This window comes from Melanotaenia boesemani, chromosome 9, assembly GCF_017639745.1.
Source record: "Melanotaenia boesemani isolate fMelBoe1 chromosome 9, fMelBoe1.pri, whole genome shotgun sequence".
Classification (NCBI taxonomy): domain Eukaryota; kingdom Metazoa; phylum Chordata; class Actinopteri; order Atheriniformes; family Melanotaeniidae; genus Melanotaenia; species Melanotaenia boesemani.
In genome coordinates, this window is record NC_055690.1 from 8,567,230 (window position 1) to 8,592,766 (window position 25,537).

Sequence of the window (25,537 nt, forward strand, 5' to 3'; positions counted from 1 at the left end):
GTACCAGCCAGGTGCCAGTCATCCATCTCTGGCTAACACACACCTGGTCACACTTTAACAAGAGGTGAATGTAAGCAGGACAATATTGCAGGTGCAGTCTTGGGGGGGCCTTACCCACATGTCTACCTTAGTTGCTTATCCCATAGATACATGATCCTTACAGGTTATACCTCCATGTATAATACACCACCAACTGGTGTTGTTAAAGGGGAGAAATAAATGGACTAAAAAGAAGTTTCCTTCATGCTAAATGTAGATAATATTGATTGCTTATTGCTCCATTGTTGATGCAATGATTGTTCATATTTACAATCAGGTGGATGGAGGAGGAGTTTGGACCACAGACCAATTATTTGAAAACCACCTCAGGAACTCCACCAATCACCTGCAAATTCCTGAGACTGGCTGACATGCTGACGCAAATCATACAAGAACAAATATTTCTTCATAGAAAAACACTTTAATGACCATGTTAATTTATTTACAAACACATGGGACAAGAAACACTGATTAACAATGACAAACACATTGCATTAAAGGAAAGTTATGCAAGAGGAAAAGGTTAAAAAAAAACTGTGGAGAGCAACTAATCTGATCATCTTAGACGTGTGAAGCTCCTCATTAAATCATTTATAACATTTTCCATTTAATGAAAACACAGATGTGAAGTCCATAAGAAACATGTCTCATCTGGGTTCTGTGGACAATCCTCACAGTATGAATGACTTGGCCTCACTTCATGCGCAATCCTGACACACAGCAATCACTCAGCAGGTGATCAGATCAGTCAGCTGTAACACACACTTTTAGCAACATGGCATCTTAAATCTGTTGATGCAGAAATGACGTACTTATATGTGATTAATAATCTGATCATTTATAAGTGAAGTACAATTCTCACTGTATATGTGATTTTGGGATATAAATTAGATATGTTCAGTGAAGAATAAACAAGAATAATCAATTATCAGAATTTAAATGCAAGTTTAATAAATCAAGGTTCAGTACATTTAATCCACATGGTTGAGATTTTAATTCTTTCCCCAACTTCTGTGACAAACAAAGACAAGACCACAGCAGGCTAATGCTTTTAACTACCACTAAATAATGTATGGCTGTAATGGACATGACATCATTAGACTAACAATGTTGGATCGCTTCCTCAAATCAGGAATTTCCCATCCGAGTGGCCCCCACCTGTTTGGCAGTGAGCTGCTGTTTTGCTTATTGGATTCTTAAGTGATGCTTTAACAATGGAAATCTATTAAACAAGCGTCAGCACGAGCTTTGCTTTCTGGAAGACTTAGCAAGTAAGAATGGAAGTAAAAACTTAAAGAGATTTTATGAACTAACTCATTTTTGCTTTTTAATTCTTTACATTTACTGGTTTCCATCACCATCAGTCACTCTGATTGTTAAATAATCCTGACGTTGCTTCAAGCTGAGTCAACAAACCTGTCTGATGTTTTGTGGACAATTTGTGCTTGGACAATGTGTCCAAAAAAAAACAAACAACAACATCTAAATGGAAGAACTAAGTGTTGAAGGATTCCCTGAGAGATTTCTGAAAGGATTAAACATAATTCATAGTTTAAACCAGGGATATTGATGTGATTTTATGAAGAAAGACTAAATAACTGACTGGATTTTCTCTTTAAGTAAAATCATTAAACGTATTGAAATTTGGGACCCTTGTCCTTGCTTAACACTAAATGAGAAAATTGAAGTCTCCTCTGAAGAGTCATTGGACATAGAAAATAAGCTTGAAGAACTTCCCTTTTAATTTTAATGTCCAAATAAGCTGAGGGAAAATAAATGATAGAGTTCTTTAAAGCAACCCACGAATCCCGCTTTCTCTCTGCATCAATACCGTAAAAAATCTTCACTAGGACTACGTGACTGAAAGAAAACACCAGAGTTCTACCAGTTTGCGTCCACTGAGGAAAACTGTATTAATGTCTGCTTCGGTCAGCTGGTGACAGCCTTACTGGATGGATGCAGCATTCAGGTCTTAGTATTGTTTTGGAGTGGGTTTTTTTTTTTATAGCTGAATCTATGTTAATTATTCCCTCTTGCTAGCTGATGTCCAAGCTGCTTATTAGTTCATTGTTTTCATGAAATCCTTTGCTGCTAAACTGGTATTTACATCGACACATCAATCCAACAGTCCATGACTGGACAGCATCCATTCAAACTGGAAACATCGACATTGTAGCTGTCTGACCTGGTTTGGTTGTTATTACCAAGTTCTAAAATGACTCTAAACGCCCCTTTATGCTTCCTTACATACGTAATAGGTTTGTCCATTTCAAGCTTTGTCTATTGAATTGATTTGCCGTATTGTGATTAAACTAAAATGATTTATACCATTTCCAGAGAAACAGCTCTTGAAACATTTTGCTTTCCATCAGCGATGGCTGACAAATTGAGCTTTAAAATGTATGCATACACAGTTACTGGTCTGGGCATGCATTTAACACTGCAGTGGTTTCTTTATATTCCTTATTTGAGGTTAGTGTCAGTCCAACATCGCACAGAAACAAATGGCATCAATGCAATCACATTTAAATGAAGTACAAATCCCCCGAGAGGTTCATCTGGGAAGCTTTTCTGAACCTCTTAATGCACAAAATTACAAAACCAGCTGATTCTAACTGCACTGCTTCAAATCAGGACGTTTATTTGAAGCATTGCACTGTAAACTTTGCCATATTGTAACACAGCCATGTTTTATAATAATGCCTTCCTGCTACATCATTCTTTACTTCTATGCTAATTCACATACATAAAAAACAAACAGTAAAAAGAGGATACAAATCTCACAAGCTTTAGTGCCTTGTTTTTGTCCACCAGCCACATTAATAGCATCTTGTTATTTATGTGGACGTCACAACCGTTAATTCTCAAGTCTTCCTAACAAGACAACGAGATGATGAAGACATGAGCTGCTTACTGAAACGGCAGAGTGATGTGAGTGATATTTACGGGGAAAACCCCAAACACAGGTCTAAAAGGCATAAAAACACTGTCCCAACCTTGAAAGATTGGAGCTTTTTTATCTTTTTAAGGATTAAATTTCTTGCTACACTATGTAGGGTAAACTTAGGAGTCCAAGGAAGAGGACTGTGTCCTCAGCTTTCTTTTGACCAACCAAAGGGAAGTTGTTTCCTCGTGTAAGGTCTATGTCTTCGTTAGCACTTTCCTGGACTTCGTTGGAAAACATAATGAGGTCGAAGACGATAGCTTTGATGTGAAACTACAAATATTCCGCTAAAAATTACAGCAGGTGCTTCACCTGGTGTGTTTTTACAATCCTGTCACATAAACTTTATCAGAAGGATCATTATTAAAAGATACAGTTCAAAATATTCATTACTAAGGATCTTTTTTTTGTTTGTTTCTTTTTTTTTTTACAAACTTTAAGAAAAAGCCACAAAAGGGAAACATGAAGTCACTAGATGCTCACACTCACCCATCTGTCCTTGTTTTATCTAGGGTATATAAAGCTATAGAAAATTAAATTAAACTAAAGACGATTTGGAGAATTTAACCAGCACTTATCATGCCGGTTACTTAAAGGTACAGTGTGTAAGAATTACTGACATCTAGAAGTTAAGAAGGGCATAGAAATGACCTCAAATGCCAAGCAGTTAGAAATGGACGGTGGCCGTCAGTGGCCAAAATTCAGGCTACACTACATGTGTACGGTCTTCATCTATGAGCCCTAAAGGAGTTGCTTAACCCAAACGGCTCTGGCACCCGTCAAACAAACTGCTACTGAAGTTTGAAAGCTCAGAGGTTCTCACTTCACACACAGACTTGTTTGTCCATTCAGAGACACCGTAGTATAAATGGTGGCACAAATATGGCAGCTGCCACATATGTGGACCCACAGCAAGTAGATATAAATGGGGCATTCTAAAAAAATAAAAAACAACTATTTTGATGAAGTGATTAGATACCAATAGAAACACAGTTTAAAAGATATGCTTTTGTTACACACTGCACCTTGAAAGAAACTTCGAGATCATTTTACGAAACTTCGTAAAGTTGCACCTTTTTTCTGCCGTCATCACTGGTCTTCAAACATGCCAACACTTCCTGATCTTACTCTCTGCTACTCATCAAGTTTGCTACCAGCCCAACCAGGCTTCAAGCTCATGTTATCATCAAATCTGTTATTTTTGTTGACATTAGCTACTGAAGCGATAAGACGTGATAAGTAGAAACTAACTTACCTTTCTTTTCATTCTTTCCACATCTTCCTCCGCCACTCTTTAAATGAGCAACTGAGTCCAACACTTTGAAAGCAGTAAAAAATGTCTTTGAAAATGTGCACAAATAAAGAAATCATCTGTCCTTTTTACCTCACCTTAAGGGTGTGGCCATTCAGACCAGGTGGATGCACTTAGCCTTTGGACACAGGTTCCTTTTAAGTTTATCCAGATTCACTGTTAGCCCTTTGAAAATGAGCAAGTTCATGTTATCCTCTGCATGATACCCCTACTTCCTCATCATCATGTCACCCTGCTTCAATATTAAATGAGAAATCTTTCCTTTGCAATACTTACTTTTAGCACAGCTAATAGGAAAAAAAATCTGCTGCAACATTCACACTTTCCAGGAGCACAGACCTTTAAATGTGACCAGACTCTTCAGGCCATGGAGAAGTGTTGACATTTGAGTAGCCAGAAGTTTTAATGGCCATAATATTCAGACATTTAAGAAATTCACTCAACAACCCATGTGACGTTCAATAACAGAAAAAATACTGCAATCTGATTTAGAAAGCATCATTTAGAAGAAAAAATCTATGGGATTTAGTGTAGAGAATTCCTATAGAGCATGTTCACACTTTGGACTCGAATCGTCTGGCCTGAGGGACCCGAGTCAGAAAGCGACTGTTACTGAACAAGAAAGGAAAAGTAATAAAGATCTCATGGAAAGATCATCACAACACTAGTGTTCCGCTTAGTGGATTAAAGGAAGGTGTTAAGTATTGTAAGGACTAATGCATTTCATTTACATTTAAAATCATATAATCAACTAAGTGTTATAATACAGAGAAAATGATTTTACAGACGGCTCAGAGCTGGGAACAGTTCAGCTCCTCTCCCCCAGGAAGGAAGGTGGGGAGGTCTCCACTCCTTGCTGAGCCTTACATCAGCGAGTTTGGATTAGGGCGGGGTGAGTAAGTCGGGACAGGAAGCGCTGCAAAGCCACCACCAATGTGTCGTGCTGCTGTCGCCATGGCAACTCCGATATGGTACAGTATGGGAAAATCTGAAAAGGAGGAAGAGATAGAATGCAGTTTCCATCCTGAGCTCCACAAAGCACTTTACAAGAGGTGATGAGGAGAGTTAGAGCTGATAGATGTTGACAAAAACAAGATAATGTGTGATAGGCGACATTATAAGAAGGGTTTTACAAAGAAGAAATTTTTCTAAAGTCTTTCTACGGTGCAGAGCAAGTGGCAGAGAAAATATTGTGGATGAAGGAACGTAAACAATAAGGGCACAAGGTGGAGGCAATTTTAAATCAAGGAGAATGTGGGCTCTCTTTCAAAGAAAATGAACAAGTCTGGAACACTGAGAGACTAAGCAGGAAAATCAGGAACAATCCAGGGTCTACGCACTCCGGAGTGCACAGACCAGGAAGGCTACAGAGTCTGTGCACTCAAATAATTATACCATATCATTATTGTTATTTTAATTTACTCTTAAATTAATCTTGTTAAATACATTTGCATAATTATTATTGCTAAATAACATTCAGCTTTAAGGCATACAACACTATGCAATGTTGCTCCTCTAAAAAAAGAAGATAACCAGTCAGCTTTAAAACAGAACTCGAGGCGACTAAAAAGGAAAAGGCAAGTCTGGAAAGAAAGTTTAATAGTATATAAGACAGCCCTAAGTACGGCTAGGACAGATTATTATTCATCACTGATAGAGAACAAGAGCAATCCCAGATTTCTCTTCAGTACTGTAGCCAGGCTGACCAAGAACCACAGTGCAGTTGAGCCATGTATTCCTTTAACTCAGCTTTGATGACTTCATGAGTGTCTTCATAAACAAAATTGTTTTTACTAAAGAGAAAATCCATGATATCCCTCCCACTATGTGTACCTCATTTATGTTTGGACCGTTTCTGTCCTGTACAGTTCTCTGAGTTAACCAAAATAAGAGTTTCATCTAAACCTTCAACTTGTGTTTTAGACCCCATCCCAACCAGATTATTTAAGGAAGTATTTTCTTTAGTTAATACATCTGTACTGGATCTGATCAGCATCTCTCTATTAACAAGATGTGTACCTCAATCTTTTAAGACTTCTCTATTTAAGCCTTTACTTAAAAAAGAGGGTAAGAAAAAGAGGGGTCTACCTGCAGCAAAGGGGTACCAGGCCAGAATTTAAACCTGGGGCGGCTGCATCGAGGAGTTGTAGCGTATGTGTTTGAGGGGGTTAATAGACCAACCGTAAACATCCATTTTCTCTCTCTTTTTTTTTTTTTTTTATAAGCATTTTTCCCCACAGATCTTCAGGACAGCCTCCAAGTGCAGCTCAAACACGGGCTGAGTTTGATGGAAGCTGCTTTTCATTTTCTACCAATCCACCTCGTATATTCTCAACTGACTACTTCACCACAAACAGATGCATCTTTTTAGCTGCTTTTAGATTCACATAATGCTGGCTTTCTTAGTTCTTTATATATTTATTTAACTACTTCTATGTTTATTTTGGCCTCTCAGCCGCTGCCAAACTTCTGGGGAAGACTTGAGCTTTGTCAGTTCTGGTGACGTTACACAGACGGGAGGTTGCAGAGATCAAAATTCATTAAACTTTCATCCAGATTTTCTTGTTCATTCGGCTCAGGCACCATGAAAATTGGTGGAGATAATAAATCACACCCACATATGAGAAAATTCCATGTTTTCTAATTGATTCCAGTTTTCTGAATCACGGATACACAGCTATGGAACAGTGATCCATCTACTATCTGCTTTGTCGGTAACATCAGGAGTGTCTGAAGATTGTCTCTTGACTTGATGAAGTGCATCGCACTATCAACCATGTCAATTTTAACATTTTTTTTTTTTTTTTTTTTAACAGCCGATGCAAGATATTCATCCTCGTCACATCTCTCTACTTTAAAGGATGCGCTCTACATGCTAACGTAACATTAGCTGTCATCTTCCGACGCATGATGCTTCATAAAAGCAAAATGAGTCGAGTAGGTGCAGAACTACAACACTGTCTTTATAACCAGGCTCATTTTAAACGGACCTCTAAAACATCTTAGGAGTATCTTACCATGAAACCGGCTCATGGCGCTGTTCAGTCTCTTCCTGAGTGTTTGCTTTTCTGGGCTGACCATCTTCCTCTGAACACAAACAAAAGCAAAAGAGATCGGGGTAAGTGCCCCTCCATCATGTAAGGAAATGAATTAAAATTAACATCTTACCACTAGACAGTGGTGGAGAAACTGGTTCACAGTCCCATTAAAAGCTAGATAAATACTTGTCTTGTCACAGCAGCATAACAATAATGTAAAGTAACTTATAATAAAAAATAAATTCTACATGATGAAACCTAGAAACTGTGTACAGATGGCTGAGAAGGTCATTACCCTAAATATACTATGTACATTACAGTAAATAGAGCAGCATGTACATTACATTTTAAAACATTACTCATTATATTTGCACTTCCAGGGTTAGATAACACTTAAAGCCAATAGCTTGGGTTAAAGAAAGACACATTCATTCACTCAGCTCATGTTTTAGAAGGGAGGGATACAATGTTGAGATTTTTACTGGTCTGTCCAGACAACTACCAGCCATGTATTTAGCCAAACATTAGGATTAGGCTTTAAAATTTGCTTTTTGATAAAGTTTATAAACTCAGTTGACCCTGAGCCATCCTTTTAGTAACGCCGCCATAGGCCATAAGTGCATCTCTTTTCATTCAGCTTTCTTGTCTCTCAATGCATGTGTACATCATTATCACCATCATTGTCATCATTACTCTAACCCTAACCCTTAAGACCCTGGAGATAACTGCACAGGTGATTGTAGGAGGACCTCTTTGAGATGTGAACTCAGTTTATGTTAACCCTAGTCCAGAAGACAGCCAGCTGTATTGCTGCGGATCCCACCCAGCCGAGCCATGTTTGTGCCTCTCCCATCAAGGAAGAGATACAGAAGAATAGAGACTAGGACGAGCTGATGGAGACAGTTTCTTTCCCAGAGCTTTGAAATCTGTCTCACATCACTTCAACACACATGCACAAATACAGACTCGCCTACCTCTCCCTGAATATTCTGTGACTGAGATGCAACTTGCACCATTTGCTTTATTGCACATTGTCTCAGGAACATTTCTGCAGCTTGTCAACTGCATATATTTACACATCCCCTTTTTCATTTATTTATTGTCTAATTGACTTTATTTTTAGTGTCCCTTACCATTGTGTGTTTTTAATTTAGGGTTTTCATTATTGGTGTGTTGTGTGTTTTTAATTTAATTTTATGGTGTTTATTTGACTTTAAGATGAGTTACTGAAAGAAATTTTATTATGTGAATGCATAATGACAAAATTCTTCTTAAACCTTGAATCTTGTATACCTTTGCCTATTGTTTTCTTCCATATATAGCAGGACCTCTGCCCTTTGTTTTTGCCTTTGTTAACTCACCCTTAGAAGGCAGAGGCGTATCAGCAGCCTTCCTGAGTCTGGCTCTGCTGCAAGTCTCTTCCTGTTTTCTCCTCTTCTTTCTTGACCTTAACTTGTTTGTTATCTTTCCAAAAGACGTTGATATGGCTTTTCTACTGAATTGGGGTTATATAAATAACTTAACTGAACTGAAACAAAAGATCAGTTCCTTAAAGCATCGAAAGCTCCAGCACTCGCAAGAAGAAATAGTTGCCTCTTTGGCAAAATGCTGAAATAGTGAAATTAAAGTGACCTTCACTAGAGAGTCCCATATGGGAATGTTTTCTTAATCCAGCCGGATTAATCCCATTGGACTTCTGACCAATACCACCTGCTCACACAACTCAGGTCCTGCCTTTGGTCCCATGAGGGCTGATCCTAATCCTAAAGCAGCTGTCTAGAGTGAATAACTAAACAAACACACTCCTATCTATAGCAACTAAATCAGAGGTGTCAAACTCCGATCCTCAAGGGCCGCTATTCTGCAGGTTTTTGTTATTTCCTTGCTCCAACACACCTGAATAAAATCAAATGGATCCAACAGCTTCTTGTCAACTTCTTCACAATAACCCATTAATTTCAGTCGGGAGTGTTAGATCAGGGAAACAATGAAAACCTGCAGGATACCGGCCCTCGAGGACTGGAATTTGACACCCCTGAACTAAATTAAGCACAGAACAATTATGTAAATTTGAGTCAGTGAGCACCACTGCAAAAACAGAAGCAGAAGCAAGTGGTGGATACAACAGAGTTGAAACAATCTCTAAAATTTCATCTCACATTTAAGTCTTAAAGGCAAACGTGACAAATTTCCTGCTTTAATCTTCCTTTTAACTTCATTTGCTAATTACAAAATTGTAGTTAAAGTTTGCCAAGTACCCACCCACAACAATGTTAATAACGCTCACTCAGGCAAGATTTGTATGTGGAGCCAAGCCTCTGTGCAGCCTCCACCTCGCTCTACATTGGTTTATATATATCAGCTGTACCATAAATCCCTTAAAGCAACATTAACAATGTTAACTGCAGCTAACAATAGTAAAGAAAACCATGGTGGAGTAGTGTGTGGAAATGGTGTTGGGATGTTTTGTTCATGAAGCATCAACTGATAATTGAAGGAGAGGTTGGGCACTAAACGGCACATCAACAACAGTAAAAAGTTTGGATGACGTCAATGTCTTACCACAGTTGTTCCCCTCCACTTCTTCAAGGAGATTGACCGTAGAATTGGCTGTGCCCAATCTATAACAAGCTCAGTTAAGAAAACCAAACACCAACACATATAACAACGAGTGAATGTAGACAAGGATCTCACTTTCATCCTTTCAGATTTCATTCATTAACCTCAAATGATCTACTATCACTTAAGAGTTGAAAGTTGCACAAACTGACCATCAAACATTTTGTACACAAAAATAAATAAAAAATGCACAAAACATTAGGGTGCTGAATTTAACTGTTTCTACAATGCATCGCAACGCAGACGTGGATGATCCTGCATCGATGCAGCAACTAAACATAACCGATTATAAGTAATGTAACGTACTATACTGGCTGCATGGGTGTTTGTGACGTGATCTAACTGCTGCAACAGCTCGGTAGATAGATAGCAATCTCCTAAAAAAGATCCTAGGCTGATCCATTTTGAAACCTTTACTTAGAAAAAAGTAAAAATAAGCAGACATACAAAAAACACAATATCTCACTGGAAATACATTCATTGTCTCAGAGAAATCCCGTAACATTACACAACAAAATGTATAAAAACAATAGGTTAGCTTAAGGCTAACGTCTGTAACAAATTACTATTGGCAAGCTACCGGTTAGCATGCGCGAACGGACTAAAGGGATTAGAACTTTGTTTCCCCAACAATGTTTTATTACAAACTGACTAGAATATATATAGACTAAACACACGCCAGACCTGAATAATGTCGCTCCATAAACGTCCACTCCATAAAGTCACCTGTGACTCCCAGATCCACCTGCTTTAATGATAAAAATGTACTACAACAGTTTATCATTAGTTTTATAACGAGATCAAGTTTATGTCCTGACCTCCAGGTAAATAATATCACAGACTAACTTTCAGACTAGAGGTTTTATTTTTATTCAGACGCACCGCTCCATCAGCACACTGCATCTTAAAAGGATGCTGGATGTGTCTGGACAGCAGCTTTGCAAGGTTCAGTGTGTAAAGAGAAATAAAATCTATTCTAGGTATACCAATTTCTGATGTTCAAACTCATGGGACCAGACTGCTGGTTTGTTGTCCAAGTTCCACATTAATTGCCTGCTTGCACATGAAGCTGCTTTTACTTGGTTTGAAGCTCACTGTGTGCTTTTTATTCCCACATGTATCTCTTTAAAAATAAGAAAAAATAGGTTTCTGTCCACATTTTAATTATTATTTATTTTCATTCATTGTTTTGGCATTATGTTTGCTGTTTCGTTCCCCTTTGTTCGTCTCTGCACATGGGCCATCAGTCCCAACCTTTTATGGGCATTTTCAGGCATTAACCTGCAAATTAGAGCCAGCTGGCAGCTCCTTTCATCTGAGGAGAGATTTGTTTTCATCAATCTGAGAGGAGAGATGCAAATAATTTCATAGTCTACAAACAGGTTCACGAATTTGATGAAGGGTTTTTGTAAAAAACATTTAAGAAAATAACCATTTAAGAATCAACATAAGAAGATTTATAAGAAGATGGCCCGTGGATTTTAGATGGGTGGGTGGTCGTATATGAAGGATACGAATGATGCTTCAGGAGCATCCTCCTTTTTGACTTTTTTCTCTTTGTCCTTTCAGAAAACGTTCTGGCAATTTCAAACAGCTTTTTTCTTGTTGCTGAGGAAGAACAAGACACCTTAGATTATTGAAAACTAACACATTCACTTGTGTAAGACACCATTCGTAATGTAAATCAGACTTACATTTGCCCATGTGTTTGAGTTTGTCTCTGAACAAGGCATCGTCTGAAACAGCCTCTGCTGATGCTGCAGAGTATTGTTCTCCTGCACACAGACAACAGCACTGCCACACTGTACACTCATGTGCATGCACATGTCAAACAATTCAAGCACGAATATTTACTGCATGACGTCTGTGGCACAAATTTGTGACAAAACCAACAAATATCACAGTGAATGCATAGACAGACACAGACCAGTAATCAGTAGAATTAATTGTACAAAGAAAGTGGCAGAAAGCTTGGCTGAGGAAGCTTGATGAGTGATATCTACCTGTGGAATTCTCCATGCTAGATGAATGGTTGGACTTTGATTTCTTTGATTCATACTTCAAGCGATCTAAAAACAGAGAGCAGATGTTATGACAACTGATGCGCTGAGCCAAGGTATGATGAACTCTGGTATTATGGTAGAATGACTCAACTTTTAAACGTCAACATCTTTTCATCTTGACCAGAAAATAACACTTTAAACTTTGGTGTAATTTTAAACAACTAGGCCTGTCACAAAGATGACAAACAACCACATTTCATGAAAAAGAAGCTACATTTTTTTCATTTATCTAATATGTTAGCTAGTTTGGTTTTTTACACTGATTAAAACTGCTGGTCTTTCCACACATATAGTAGACAAATTGTGGAAAGAGTCAGAGAGCCAGAGAAAGTCTCACTGCATAACAACCAAGGTGGAAACAACTCTTGGAAATCTTGGAGTCTTAAGGTGGCCCTGAATGAAAAGCCATCATTCTATCCTGATCAAAATAATTTAGTTCATTTATTCACACACAAAAGAAATACAACATTTTAATTAAATATTTTTGACAGTGACTGGAGTGTGAATAGTTCACCACAAGGAAGCTACTTACATGTGATAGATGTATGTTTTTAAACTAAAAAGATCTCTTTACTTAAATGCTGAAGGTTAAACTAATTGATAAATAACAGATTAGATTTGGTTAAATTTTTTCCAAATAATATCCTAAAACCTTTATTGAATGATTGGTTTCTATGCATTTGTATAATTTAACGTAATTACACTAATGTTCTTAATTTGAGTACAAAAACTTCTTCATTAGTTGTTTGGTAGCAAATGAAAAGAGATATATTTCCACCAGCTGTAACTCCTTATATTAGAGTACATTTTAGTAACCAGTCCCAAACAATGCCATGGATTTGGTTGCACCACCAAACACCACAGAGCTACTGGGGCCACATTTTGATATTAAACCAAATGTTTTGCCTTGGTTAAGCTAAGATTGTCACAGGGATGAAAGCTTTTGTGCAAAACACTTTGAGTTGCAGTTGTGCTTGAAAAGTGCTATATAAAATATGAAATGACTAAATACTTGAAATGTTGAGGGAGGAGTGACTGATAACTAATAAATTAATTAATTATTTTTAAATTGTTGGTTTGTTGTTTTGCACATCTTGTTCAACAGTTCTCAGTTAAAGTGGGAATAAATAAAATCCTTGAATTAAGACTTGAAATTGACAGTTTAATTTCTCAGCTGAAAATTGGCCACTATATCAAGTCTTTGTCCCACATGCAAGGAAGGTAACTGTACTGTAACATCTGGCATTTTAATCTAGGAAATTCCTTGTTTTTTATGATAGTTCATCCATCCCTTGTAAAGCATCTGAAAACCATGTGCGTGTTTACAGACTCATCTACACAATGAGAGCGAGGGATCATAGGCTGCAGGGTGTAAGACTATGACCAATGGAGACATATGGAAATAACTTAGTCCGAGTAAAGAAAAGAAACACGCCAACAAAACAAAACAGCAAGTCAGCATTTTTTAACAAATCTAAAGATGAAAGAGTCAAAATATGAAAAACAAGATTAAGAAATAAGATTATTTCTCTGCTGCTGGTGAGTGGTTAACAGTTTTTTTTTTTGTTTGTTTCAAAATAATGTCCCAACTTTGGATTTAAAATACAGTCTGTAAAGATTTGATGCTTTACATCACCTCAGGACGTTGCTGTCAGTGCTGTCTGAAAGACATCTTACTCAGTCCTGACAGCAAAGGGGATAAATTAGTATAACTATATAAAAAAGTCGTGATTTTTAGTTGTACTTTATAGATTTCTTCCATGAAGGGTAGTGTTAATTTAGATATTTATAGAACAGATTTAACTGACTTGTTCCTGGCACAACTATCTTGTACTCATGTTTTTATTTTTTATTAGCTACACCTTTATAGACTACCCTTGTTTTCAGTAGCAAAAGTATAAATATTGCACTATATTCTGTGTTGAATGTTTGGGAGGTAAATGTTTGTCTTGTTATCTGTAGCACTTCTGAGGAAAAAAGAAAAATTAAGATCCTGTGACCTGGAGGAAGTGAAAAACCAGCTTCTTTCCTCATTTTAGGTCAAGGCTTCTTCTGAAGCTTTGGATTCCTGATGCTGCTGCGTGTTTGATCAAAGATGTAAGTTTCATTGCTCGGACAGAGTCATTCCATTGAGACAAGCACAGGCCAATTAAAGCAATAATGGCAAAAGAACAGAGGCTAGTAAAGTTTTCAAGTGTAATACACTGATATGAACACACGGGGCGAGGCAAAACAGAGTACTGGCTATCACGCTTTAGTGATACATTCTAACAGCATTTAAGCAAAGTTATTCACAACTGATAGAAACATATGTGATGTAATTACATTTCTCCTCTGAATTATGTCAACTGTCTTTTTTCCCCAACATACAGAGCACTCAGAAAATCAGGGAAGAATTAACAGATGTGAACGGGGCCACAGAAAAACTAATTTTGGACATCTAATGCAACTCAAGTATCAACATTTTTATCAAGCAGATCTATATAATAAAATAAAATTTGTCTTCTGAGGCCCTGTATAGGGGAGATTAGCTTAACTCATCCATCAGAAATCCTCCAAGTTTCTCCAAACAGAGCGTTCTGACAGCTCTGTCTCTGTCTGCACAGGTAAGATACACCCCTACATAACCTGCTTTAAATCATATAAAACCTTTATCAAAACAAAAGAAAAAATAAATACAATTAAAATAAATTACATCAAATAAAACTAAAATAAAATAAAACAAAATAGGAAATAAAATCCTTTAAGCCTTTTTCCAGGCAACTGAACATGTTGCTATCACCTCTCACTAAGCACTCTGCACCTGTCTCACTTCTTAAACCCACTGTTAACCTTCCAGTATAATCTTTGCACAAAATTCACTTACTATGAATAATGACTTGCCAAACATTAAATTATATTTCTCCACAAAGCAGTAAGAAAGTAGGAAAATATGTGTGGGTCGGGGATTTTAAATATCCACACACACTCTAGCTTTAAAGGTTTAAAAGGTTAACACCACTGGATTTTGTGCAGCTGTGGCTTGGGTGTTAGAAGTGGGCTTTAGGCTATTTTTCCCCATCCCCTCTGTTCCCATTGGCATGTAAACACTTTGCATGCAAACTCTGCTGCCACTAGTATGTGAGTGAATGGCTGAATGACTAAACCCACTGAAGCACAGTGCTTTTTAGAGCCAAGCTAATGTTAAAAGACTTTAGTAATATCTTTAGTCAGGCCACGCAAGACAAAACCCAAAATACTCAGCATTGTACTGAAGAAACTGACTAAAAGCGAACACATTGTCGGGTTTCCTTGAACCCTAACATGTGTTAAACACATTTCCTAGCTCAAAAAACATCTGCTAAAGCAATCCTTTGAAGTATTTATTCATGGTCACTAGCTTGCACTGCTGCTTCCTGCCTTTGCTGATACATAAACCTCTACTGTGATGCTGTCCCCTGTTAAATTCCTGTAGGAAAACGTCTCCCCCACAACAACAGAAAAACTTTTACAGCAGCAACCTTATCAGGGTTTGACCATTTCCCAGTATTAAGCATCTCATAAGCTTGAATACATTCCTTTCAGGAAATTTTCTCCTGTATGCAAAGCTATAGCAACTGAAAAACAATGGCCAACAAATGTGAATTTCTACCTCTCTCTAATGCGATGAGGAATTCCCGGTTACGCTGCAGCTCTCTCATGAACTCCTCATTCTGCAGGAAGAGGGCAATTCGTTCATCCTCCAGATACTGCTTCAGTTTACTGTCTTGCTCTGTAGCTCCTGTTGTCAAACCAGGACCTCCAGCAGTCCCTGCAGCCCCACACCCAGAGCCAGACTGAGCTGTCCACTGACTTATTGAGGACACCGAGGACGAGGAGGACATTGAAGGCTGAGACAGGTTGCTCTGTGAAGTCTGTCGGGATAAAAACAAGCAGGTTGTTGATTATAATCTATCATATCTACTTCTACTATCAAACAAAGGGACATAAACTGCCACTGACAATCTTTATTGAAATTCTTACTAAGTAATTTTGGTGCCCTTGTCAAACCGAAAGGGTCACCAGCCTTGTGAAGCTGATCGTTAGCTTCTTCAGTGCTAATGGCAGCAACTCTTTGTCAATAGCCAGTAGAGGTACTATCCCATCCCGTAGGTCACCAAACTAGTGAAGCTAGTAGTTAGCCTCTTGAAGGCTAACACGCATCAGGGTTAATAGATGATCCAACAAGTACAGTGGCATGCAAAAGTTTGGGCACCCCTGCTCAGAATTTCTGTTACAGTTAAGCAGGTAGAAGATGAAACAAAACGAAAATGGCGTAATGTTGAAGATTAAACATTCCCTTTATGTTTTAAGCAAATTTAATATTTTTTCCATCTTTTACATTTTTTATTTAACAACACAGCTTGTGGATGCTTTTGTAGCTAGCTAAGGGTTTGTTTTTGTTTGATGGACTCCCCCGCCCCACCCTTCTTTGCAAGGGTCTTTCAGATCTGTGAGATTCCTAAGTCGCCTGGTATGAAGTGCTCTTTTGAGGTCTATCCACAGATTTTCAACAGTGTTTTGGTCAGGAGGTTGTGAGGGCCGTGGTAGAACCTTCAGCTTGTGTCTCTTCAGTTAATTGTGAATTTGGAGGTGTATTCTCTTTTCATCTTCTTTACAGAGGTTTTGTGTTTGTGTCCAGAATTTGCTGGAATTTTATTGAATCCAAATTTTCCCTCGCTGTGCTATCGGCTGCAACACAACATCAAAGTGTGACTGATCCACCCTCGTGCTTACAGTCAGATAGGTGTTCTTCACATGAAATTCTGGCCTTTATTTCTCAAAACACACCTGTGCTCATTGTGGACAAACAGCTGTACTTTAACCTCATTGACCTTCAGTCACTCCTAGGGTTCCTATACTTTTGCAGGGAACTGCTGTCTTTTTTCACTCAGTGTACAGAAAACAAATAATGCACCAGTATTGGTTAAAATGTTGAAAAGAGTGTCATCCTAACTATGCCTTTTGGGGGTCATTTAATCTTTTACTTGCTTAACTGCAACAGTAACAGAACTTTTGACCTGGGGTGCCCAAACTTTTGCATGCCACTTAAGCTATATTAAACACAGGAATCAATGCTGAGGTAGAATAAGTGTAGTCGCCTTCTCATTTGCCACCACCAGCTGCAAGCTAATCACTGGTCAGTAACGGGCTTCAGGGTGGATACAGCTCTTTGGTACGAGCATGTAGCCGCCGCCAGGTGCTCAGCAGTCTTTTTTAGGCGGTTTTATTGCACCACCGACATTTAGTGCAACCTGTAAACATGTCATGGATTGTAAATCTATACAGTAGAGGCTGCCATGCCCCATTTCATGTAGCATGAGCAAAATGCTAAACTGAAGTTGACATACAATTGGTTGTTGTAATAGATCCAAAATAGTCTAAGAAGTTTTTATTTTAAATGTGTATAAGGAGGACATGAACTCATGTTGCATGTCTGTGTGTGATAGAGGCAACGAAAACAGTTTCCACTGACTAAACTCAAAATCACTTATATGCAAATCAATGTTACAATCTGTCTAAAGGATATAAGACAAATGGACAAAACAGAAATGACTATGTATGTCATATCCAAGCAGTTTAATATCATATCAGACAGTCTTAAGTGTTCAAAAATATCTTAAGGGTTTCTCATGGAAATGTCTTAAAGTTAAGACTTGTTTTCTGGGAGTAGGGATGTGATTACAAATCAGTGACTGACTGGAAAAGTCAGAAAAATCGAAGTGCCCCACAATCTTAAACCATGGTCATCAAAATGTGGAGAACTTAACTAATAAATTATCTGAATAGAAACTAGTTAAGAAGGAACACCCTCTTTACTTAGATTAGGCTTTAAAACTTTCATTTTTAATAACAGCTCGTAGTGAGCTTTGGCTTGGGCTACCCTTAGCCACCCCTTTAGTTATGCTCTTGTTCTTTCCCAGCAGGTCCCCCTGGCTGGAGTTATAAGGTGTGTCCCAATTCAGGGTCTGCACACTTCGAAGTGCGCAGACTACGTAGGCTACAGAGTGTCCTCCGTAGTCTACACACTTCGAAGTCTGCTTAACGTTCGTGAAATGGGACAGCCTACCTAGTCTACAAGAATTTCCCATAGCAACAACACAGGACGTTTAATCACTTAAACCTCAGAAATTACTCGTAGGAAACGTCAGTAGACGCTGAACACGGAGCGGCAACACCGACAGTTAAAAAAAAAAAAAAAAAAACGGTTTGAGGCTCTGTTGTTTTCCAGCCTGTACACACTTAATTAACCCCTTAAAAGTATCTGAATATCAAATATTACCGAATTTTAATGTCACCATTTAACAAACATGCTTTAAATGTACTTGGTTTTGTAACGTTTATACTAAAGTGTAGTTAAAAAAACGAACTTTTTTTAAAAATAAAACTTTATTTAAACTTAATAAGACTCTTGTGAGGTTGCTGATTCGCCACCGTCCTGTGCGCAACGAATTGTGGGAGAAAAGAGGCCGCGAAGGATGCATCACAAGCATCCTTCGTTTGAGGCCAAACGAAGTGCGGATTCGAAGGGTGGATTCGGAGGGTCCTTCAAATTCTGTGAATTGGGACAGTACTTCGCGCACCGCGATGACGTATGTGGCCGACGAATCCGCACTTCGAAGTGTGCAGACCCTGAATTGGGACACACCTATAGTGTTGCGCCCTCTTTCACGCCCTCTCAACCCCCAGCTGATGGAGGCAGATGGACGCCCTTCCTGAGTGTGGTTCTGCTGAGGGTTTCTTCTTGTTAAATGGGCCTTTCTGTCTTTCCCTTCATTTACTTTCAGGATAAGAGACTGAATTAAGAGAATAGTTGATTGGGCCCATGTGGATTATAATGAGCATCTTATTAACAGGATTATAATAAGATTTCAGTGAACTGGATTTAATTGGATTTAACTGTGCTTTCAGATGACTTTTGTTGTGAGTCAGCACTCTATAAATAAGCCAAAGAGAAGTGAAAGAGTTGCAACACAAGTGCAGTTTTTTTAACTATGTACCAAAAAAAAACAAACAAAACAAAAACAACACTGTTTTTACCTTGATGCTGTCTAACTGCTGTGGCAGGATCCTCAGGAAATCATCTGGGAGATTTCCAAGCAGAGGGGGGTTCCAGTTCCGGTAGCTTCTGACCTGCTGGTGACCTGCTGGTGGATGGGCTTCAAATCTGTGGAGAGCACACAGAGAAACAGCATGCATTAACAGTCAATCCCTCACTATCCAAAGCTACTATCAATAATTTACATACTATATATCATGCATTAAAAAAGATGACACACACACATCAATAATTTACATGCCTTTTATTTTACATTCAAAACAAAAACAATTACAAGAGGTATAAACAGGAAAAATATCAGAGCCTTATTTTCTTTAAGTAGCATAAAAACAAACTGGTTCTTGCTGTCCACCATTTCAGTGGCATGGGTGTATGAATGGGAGTATCAGTCAAATATCTCAGCACTAACCGGATGGACTAACCCTGGAATTACAGCCATCATCCCTCGGTTGTTTCTATTTAAAGTCCTGTTATTAAATTTGAGAGAGATGCTACAAGAAAAAGGTATGTGTTTGGTCAAGTTCACTACAGCAGAACGGATTCACAGTGTTATGAAATGTTGTCCTTACCGTGGTGGGGGTGTTGGTGGGGCCTCTGGGTACTTCCTGTCATAAATGTGCATGTCATATGTTGGTGGCGAGTAAACTGGAGGTGGTTCTTCGTCCGAGCTGTCAGGTTCCAGAGTTCGCTCCAGAATCTAGGAAAAGAAAAAAGGTTTCATTCAGTATTTTAAACCTAAATTGGAGTCTGTTTTTATTTTTAATAGTTATCTGAGGTTTAGATCACAGTTAAAACTCAAAATGATCATATCTTGTCTTTTTTTATCCATTTATTTAATTTATAAGCAAATATGTTTAATCTCTCTTACTCATCACAGGAATAATTTCTATGAGTGGACACATACACTGCCTGGTACAAAAACTAATCATAACCTTGATTTAACTAAGTAAACAACCTGTGGTTGTTCCAGCTGGTCAGGTTTAAATTCTGCAATTTTCAGAAACCTGGATGAAGTTTCTGAATCCATAAAAAAAATGCTTACAACAGTTCTCCCCCCCCCCTCGCACTTCCACCAACACTAGCTGGGTAAAATCTTTCTCTCACCTCCAAACTTCCCCTGAAAGAAACAGCTACTAGAGGGGTAGGACTTTTCAGATTCCCAGGAATTCTTAAGGATAGTGGCTGTGGCTGAAGAGCCCTGATTGGTGGAACATACTTGCAGCATTCAGCACTTGTGTTGACTGTATGTTTAAGCCAGTGTTTAATTTACTTCTACATTTCTATTTTATCTTACTTCTAACTCTGTGTTTTGATCGTTTGAGGAATAAAGTTATGAGAAGTGGATGGATGACAAGTTTCAGGCTCTTTATAGCAGAGTTTCTTTCAGGACCCACTGCCCTGCATGTTGTATGTGTTCCTGCTCCACCACACCTGATTCAGATTAATGAACCCTCCAAGTTATTTGCAAACCATTTGTTTAATTCAGGTGTGTTAAAGCAGAGTCATCTATAAAACATGCAAGGCAGTGGGTCTGAGGACCTGGACTGAGAAACACTTAGAGCATATTTGCTGAGAACAAACTTGAAACGACAGATTGGCTGGAGGAGTCGCCGACAAACTGGCAGAGTTGAATGTAGGACACACACACAGAAAGAAAAGCAAATTAAAAAAGCCGAAGAGGGTCCAACTGCTGTGCCAACAAGTTGGAATGAGAATAAAGTTTCCAAAACTGCTGTGAAATGCAAACCACTCAAATTACCAAGAATTCTTTTACCCTGATAAATAAACTTTGGGAAATAAAAATCCTCTAAACGTTGGTGAGAAACCTTCCATTTGCAAATTCATAACCAAGGTTATTACAATAATAACTAAAAATAATCTTAACCATTAAACTATGGTGATTGATCCTATCTGCAATAATTAAAATAAAGAAGCAGCTCTGGTTTATACTGTAAACATGAAAAACCAACAAGCTGAGCTGCCATTGGACCCACTGCACTGACCTCTGCAGGGATGCTGTCATCCGAGTCTGAGCTGTCATCTGAGCCTTGTCCCTCAATGCTCATCTGGAGCAGCTGGTCGATGGTGGTGTCCACAGCTCCATTGTTGGAGCGCAGCACACACTCAATCACCTCATAGTCCATGGAGGGGAACATGGTCTTGAAGTCTTCCATGGCCTGATTGAACTCAAGGCGCCTGACCTGCCGGTTGGGTCTGCTGTTGTTGAGCTGCCCCTGGGTGCTGCTGCCCCCACCTCCACTTCCATTACTTCGAGAGCCTCCATTGCTGTTGCTGCGCCTGAACAGGCTAGTCATCCTCTGGACGTGTCAGCCACAGGTGCTGCCAACCTACTGATAGGATGGCTTCTCTTTTCTATCACCAACACAAGCACTGGGCCTGTTCAGTCTTATGTGCTTTTCCAAACTCCCTTACCTGTTTCTGATTTTAGCATGAGCATGGCAGTCGCTTGGCGGGAGTTGAGAAAAACTTGAGTTTTTTCCCCATCAGTACTTGTTACCAAGCTTCATCTGGTATTGGTGGCCTTGCAGAGTAATGAGGAAGGAGAATAATCAGGTGCAGGTTTGAGGAAACTTGCATAGCTACACCACAGGCATCACCTACAGAGAGAACAGAAGGGAAGCGTCAGGCAGGATGGCAGCAAGTACCAGAACCAGAATGTTTTCAGCAACCTGTAGAACAACTTGCTCTCCTCAAACTCATTATGAGGTCGGTTTTCGTGAAACTCCACATTTTAATTGCACATATGTCAATTACTTAAACATTAGCATAAATATTTGTTTTGTTTTAAATAAATTCCCCATTTTCAACCAAACACTCCCATCATCTAGAAAAAAAAAAAAAAACACACAGTAAAACATGGTAGTGTGCATGTTTGACATCATCAAGGCCTGAGATATTGGTCAGAATGGGGAGAAGTATAAATACAAGCTAATAAAAATAAAAAATAAAAACTGTTTCACCGCCGCAGAAACCTGATACTGGTACAGAGGTTCACTTTGCAGAATGACACAGATCCAAAGTGTATTTCAAAGGGTAATATTTAAATGTCTTTGAATTTAACCGGCAAGCTGTAACTTGACTTCAATATTGCTGCAGAACTGCACTATTCAGCAGAAGCTTAAAGGAGGTGGAGCAGTTTTTCTTTAAAAAAAAAAAAAAAAAAAAAAAAAAAAAAAAAAATTGTAATTGCCTGGAACAATGTACATCTCATATCTGCAATCCACAAATTTTGCAATAAATTGGAGGATGATGTTCTACATGATTGTAAAAAAAAAAAACGGATTTTGACTCAGGCTCCAAAGACATGTACTTACAAAACTTAAAAGAAAAACAGGTACAATTATTATTATTATTATATATATGAGTTTTTCTTGCCTATAACAAGTTGTTATTCTGCATAAGCTGCACATTTATTATAACATTATGATTAGACTTTGTCCATGTCACTACAGTACTCTGACAGCACTTATTTGTATGAAAAAAATCTATTAAAATTTCATAATATTGACAGTCCTATCTGTATCCCTTTTAAATGTAATTAAATTGCACTTTTACTCTTTTTCAATAAAAAAAAAAATTAAATTAAAAAAACTTCACAAACTAAAAAAGTTCATATTCAGACTATGCATAAATTATCCTACTTGTTTAAAGCTGACCCATACCTTTATCTACCTTTATATGTTGTAGTATTTTATGGCTGTTTCATTTATGCCACCATTTCTAAATTTGTGGAGGTAAAAACTTGTCAATATTAGAGGCTTTCTGTATTCTCCCGAAATAATGTTGCATTCATTTCAATAAAGTTTGCCAGGAGGGTGGACAGAAAAATAGGGTTTCTTTTGATGGTAGGTAAAAGCTAACTAGCTAACGGTACTCTTCAGGCTTTCACAAGCAAAAGCAACTCACACGTTATAAATTTTGTTCCAGATATTGGGAGTCTTAACCTGAAGGAAAGAAGAGGACGTTTAATTGTTGACTAAATATAACAAAAGCCGATTTCATGAATGGCCTTTCCCTTAAACGTTGTTTTGTTGTTGCTATATGCTAGCCGTTTCAGCTAACTAATCAAAAACAGACATATGAGGTCCTCCAGGCGGGACCTGTCATTGGCAGGCCTTCGACACTTATTCCGAGTCGCTTCACCTTAGCCGAAATAACGCTTCCAAACATATGTCAGCGATAAATTACTGATAACAAGTGCAGGTATTCAATCCCTTAATTCACAACAAAAAAACAGGACTTTTTGTATCCCCGTTTACAATGAGTAGCGGTAATTGTTCTTCCAAACCCGGCAGTGAAGGCTGTAAATAAGGGAGCAGTCTTCCCGTTACTCACAGTCAGAAGTACCCTGGACCGAGCAGAGAAAACACTGCCAACAGAGGACTCAAATGTCGAGACAAAAGAAAAACAGCAAAGCTTAGCAGCGCGGCACTGAACAAGGCATTTACCTTTAATTCTTCTTCTTTTTTCCTTCTTCTTCTTCTGCTCCTGCTTCTTTTTCCTCTCTTCTTCCAGGTTTCACGGGGGTTTGCGTTGTAGAGGAAACATCACTGCCATCTTCTGGATGCTGCTTTTTTTCTCCATATGTCAGGCTAAAGGTCCCTTTGTTTATCTTTTTAAAGGCTTTATTTAGAAGAATAACATTGTACAATAATAAGAACAAAAATAAAAATAAGTCAGCCAGTCAGCAAAGTACAGATGTTTGGTACATGGGGAACAGCATGGCTTTTTGATGCTGCTTATTCCCACATTTACAGACCATGGGCATCATTATTTGACAACTTACACATCCTGAAACTGGACTTGTATTTAGTCCAGACCATCAAGTACTTATCCTATTGAGCACGTTAAAATTTCCTGGAAATAATTTCCCATAGCTGACATGTCTTCTCACTGTGGCACAACCACAAGCATGAATAAACTGCACAGCATTCTCTCATCACGTGACATATTATGGCATGTCAGGACTTCATAAGGTGCTACATAAATAAATGAATAAATAAGAATAATATGCTAATATTCTAGCAGCTGGGGTGTCCAAATACTGGGATAAAAAAAGCAAATAGCTGAATTATGATTATATAAAAAAACTGTAATTTTGCATAATTAAAATACAGTTTTAGTTCAACTTTGCATTAGATCTTTTCCATTTTCAGCTGTTTGATGTTCACTGAATGTGTTTAAGCATGAAACTGACTATGAAACTACAACCTCAATTCCAAAAAGTGCTTTCATATTCCCAATAGAACATAAACAGCAACAATTGAGAGATTTTACCATTTCATGGATAATATAAGATCATTTTTTAATTTGATATCAGCAACACATCTTTAAAAGTTGGATCACCAAAAGGCTGGAAAAGTAATTGGAATAAATTTAAAGACATTTGAAGAAGCATTTTGCAACTAATTAGGTTAATTAGCAACAGGTCAGTAACATGACTGGTATAAAAGGAGCATTTCAAAGAGGCAGAGTCTGTCAGATGTAAAGATGGCCACAGGTTCATTAACCTTAGACAAACTGTCGAAAAATTGTGGAACAATTTCAGAAAAATGTTCTTCAACATAAAATTGATGAGACTTTGAAGATCCACCATCGTGTACAATATCATTAGTGTCTATGGCGTGGGCAGCTTCCACATTGGAGAGGCTCCATCAATGCTGAAAAGTACATCTGCTTCCATCCAGACAACGTCTCTTTCAGGGAAGACCTTGCAGATTTCAGCAAGACAATGCTGAACCACATCCTGCATCCACCACAACAGCAAGGCTTCACAGGAGAAGAGTCCGGCTGCTGAACTGGCCTGCAGGCCAGACCTTTCACCAGGAAATAAACATTTGTAGCATCATGAAACCAAAAATTCAGCAATGAAGGTCCAGGACTGTTGAGCAGCTAGAATCCTGCATCAGAACAGAATGGAACAACATTCCTCTTCTAAAACTCCAGCAACTGGTCTCCTCACTTCCCAGACATTTACATACAGTTGTTAGAAGAAGATGAGATGCTACACGATGCTAAACATCACCCTGGAACTACTTTTTACAGACGTGTTGCTGCCATCAGATTCAAAATGAGCAAATATTTTTCATGAAATGAAAAAATGCTTCAGTTTCAACATCTGATGTGTTGTTTACATTATAGTGGGAATAAAATATTGTCATCGTTCATGGGTTCTAGCTTTGGTTCTTTTATTAGGGTCCGAGCCATACGAAGTATGGCGGGGCCCTATTGTAGTTGAAATGTTTATTATTCTCGTTCTCCTAAGCGCTTTGACCCCAAATTTGACCCCCTAAACACCCATGAAAAGTTGTGAAACTTGGCACAGACGTCACGTCCGGCGTAACTCGGATATTATAAGGTCCGCATACACTTCAATGCAAAATTGGCTCAACAGCGCCACCTAGAGTCACCAAAAATCACCAC

General features: G+C 38.3%; 1 protein-coding gene across 2 annotated transcripts; it reads right to left on the minus strand.

The window, feature by feature from the left end:
• Nucleotides 1-967: 967 nt before the first annotated feature.
• LOC121645890 (CUE domain-containing protein 1-like) lies at nt 968-23,786 on the minus strand. Of its 2 annotated transcripts, none has more exons than XM_041994653.1 (11): nt 23,563-23,786; nt 21,097-21,711; nt 19,663-19,790; nt 19,075-19,201; nt 15,647-15,908; nt 11,956-12,021; nt 11,647-11,727; nt 11,467-11,560; nt 9,896-9,954; nt 7,313-7,382; nt 968-5,283 (listed from the first exon to the last, which is right to left on the minus strand). In XM_041994653.1, coding segments are annotated over exons 2-11 (1,200 nt in total). In that variant the 5' UTR covers nt 21,409-21,711; nt 23,563-23,786; the 3' UTR covers nt 968-5,282. The 2 variants fall into 2 exon arrangements, with proteins under 2 accessions (XP_041850587.1, XP_041850586.1); XM_041994652.1 differs by lacking the exon at nt 23,563-23,786 and adding an exon at nt 23,450-23,535.
• Nucleotides 23,787-25,537: the final 1,751 nt, after the last annotated feature.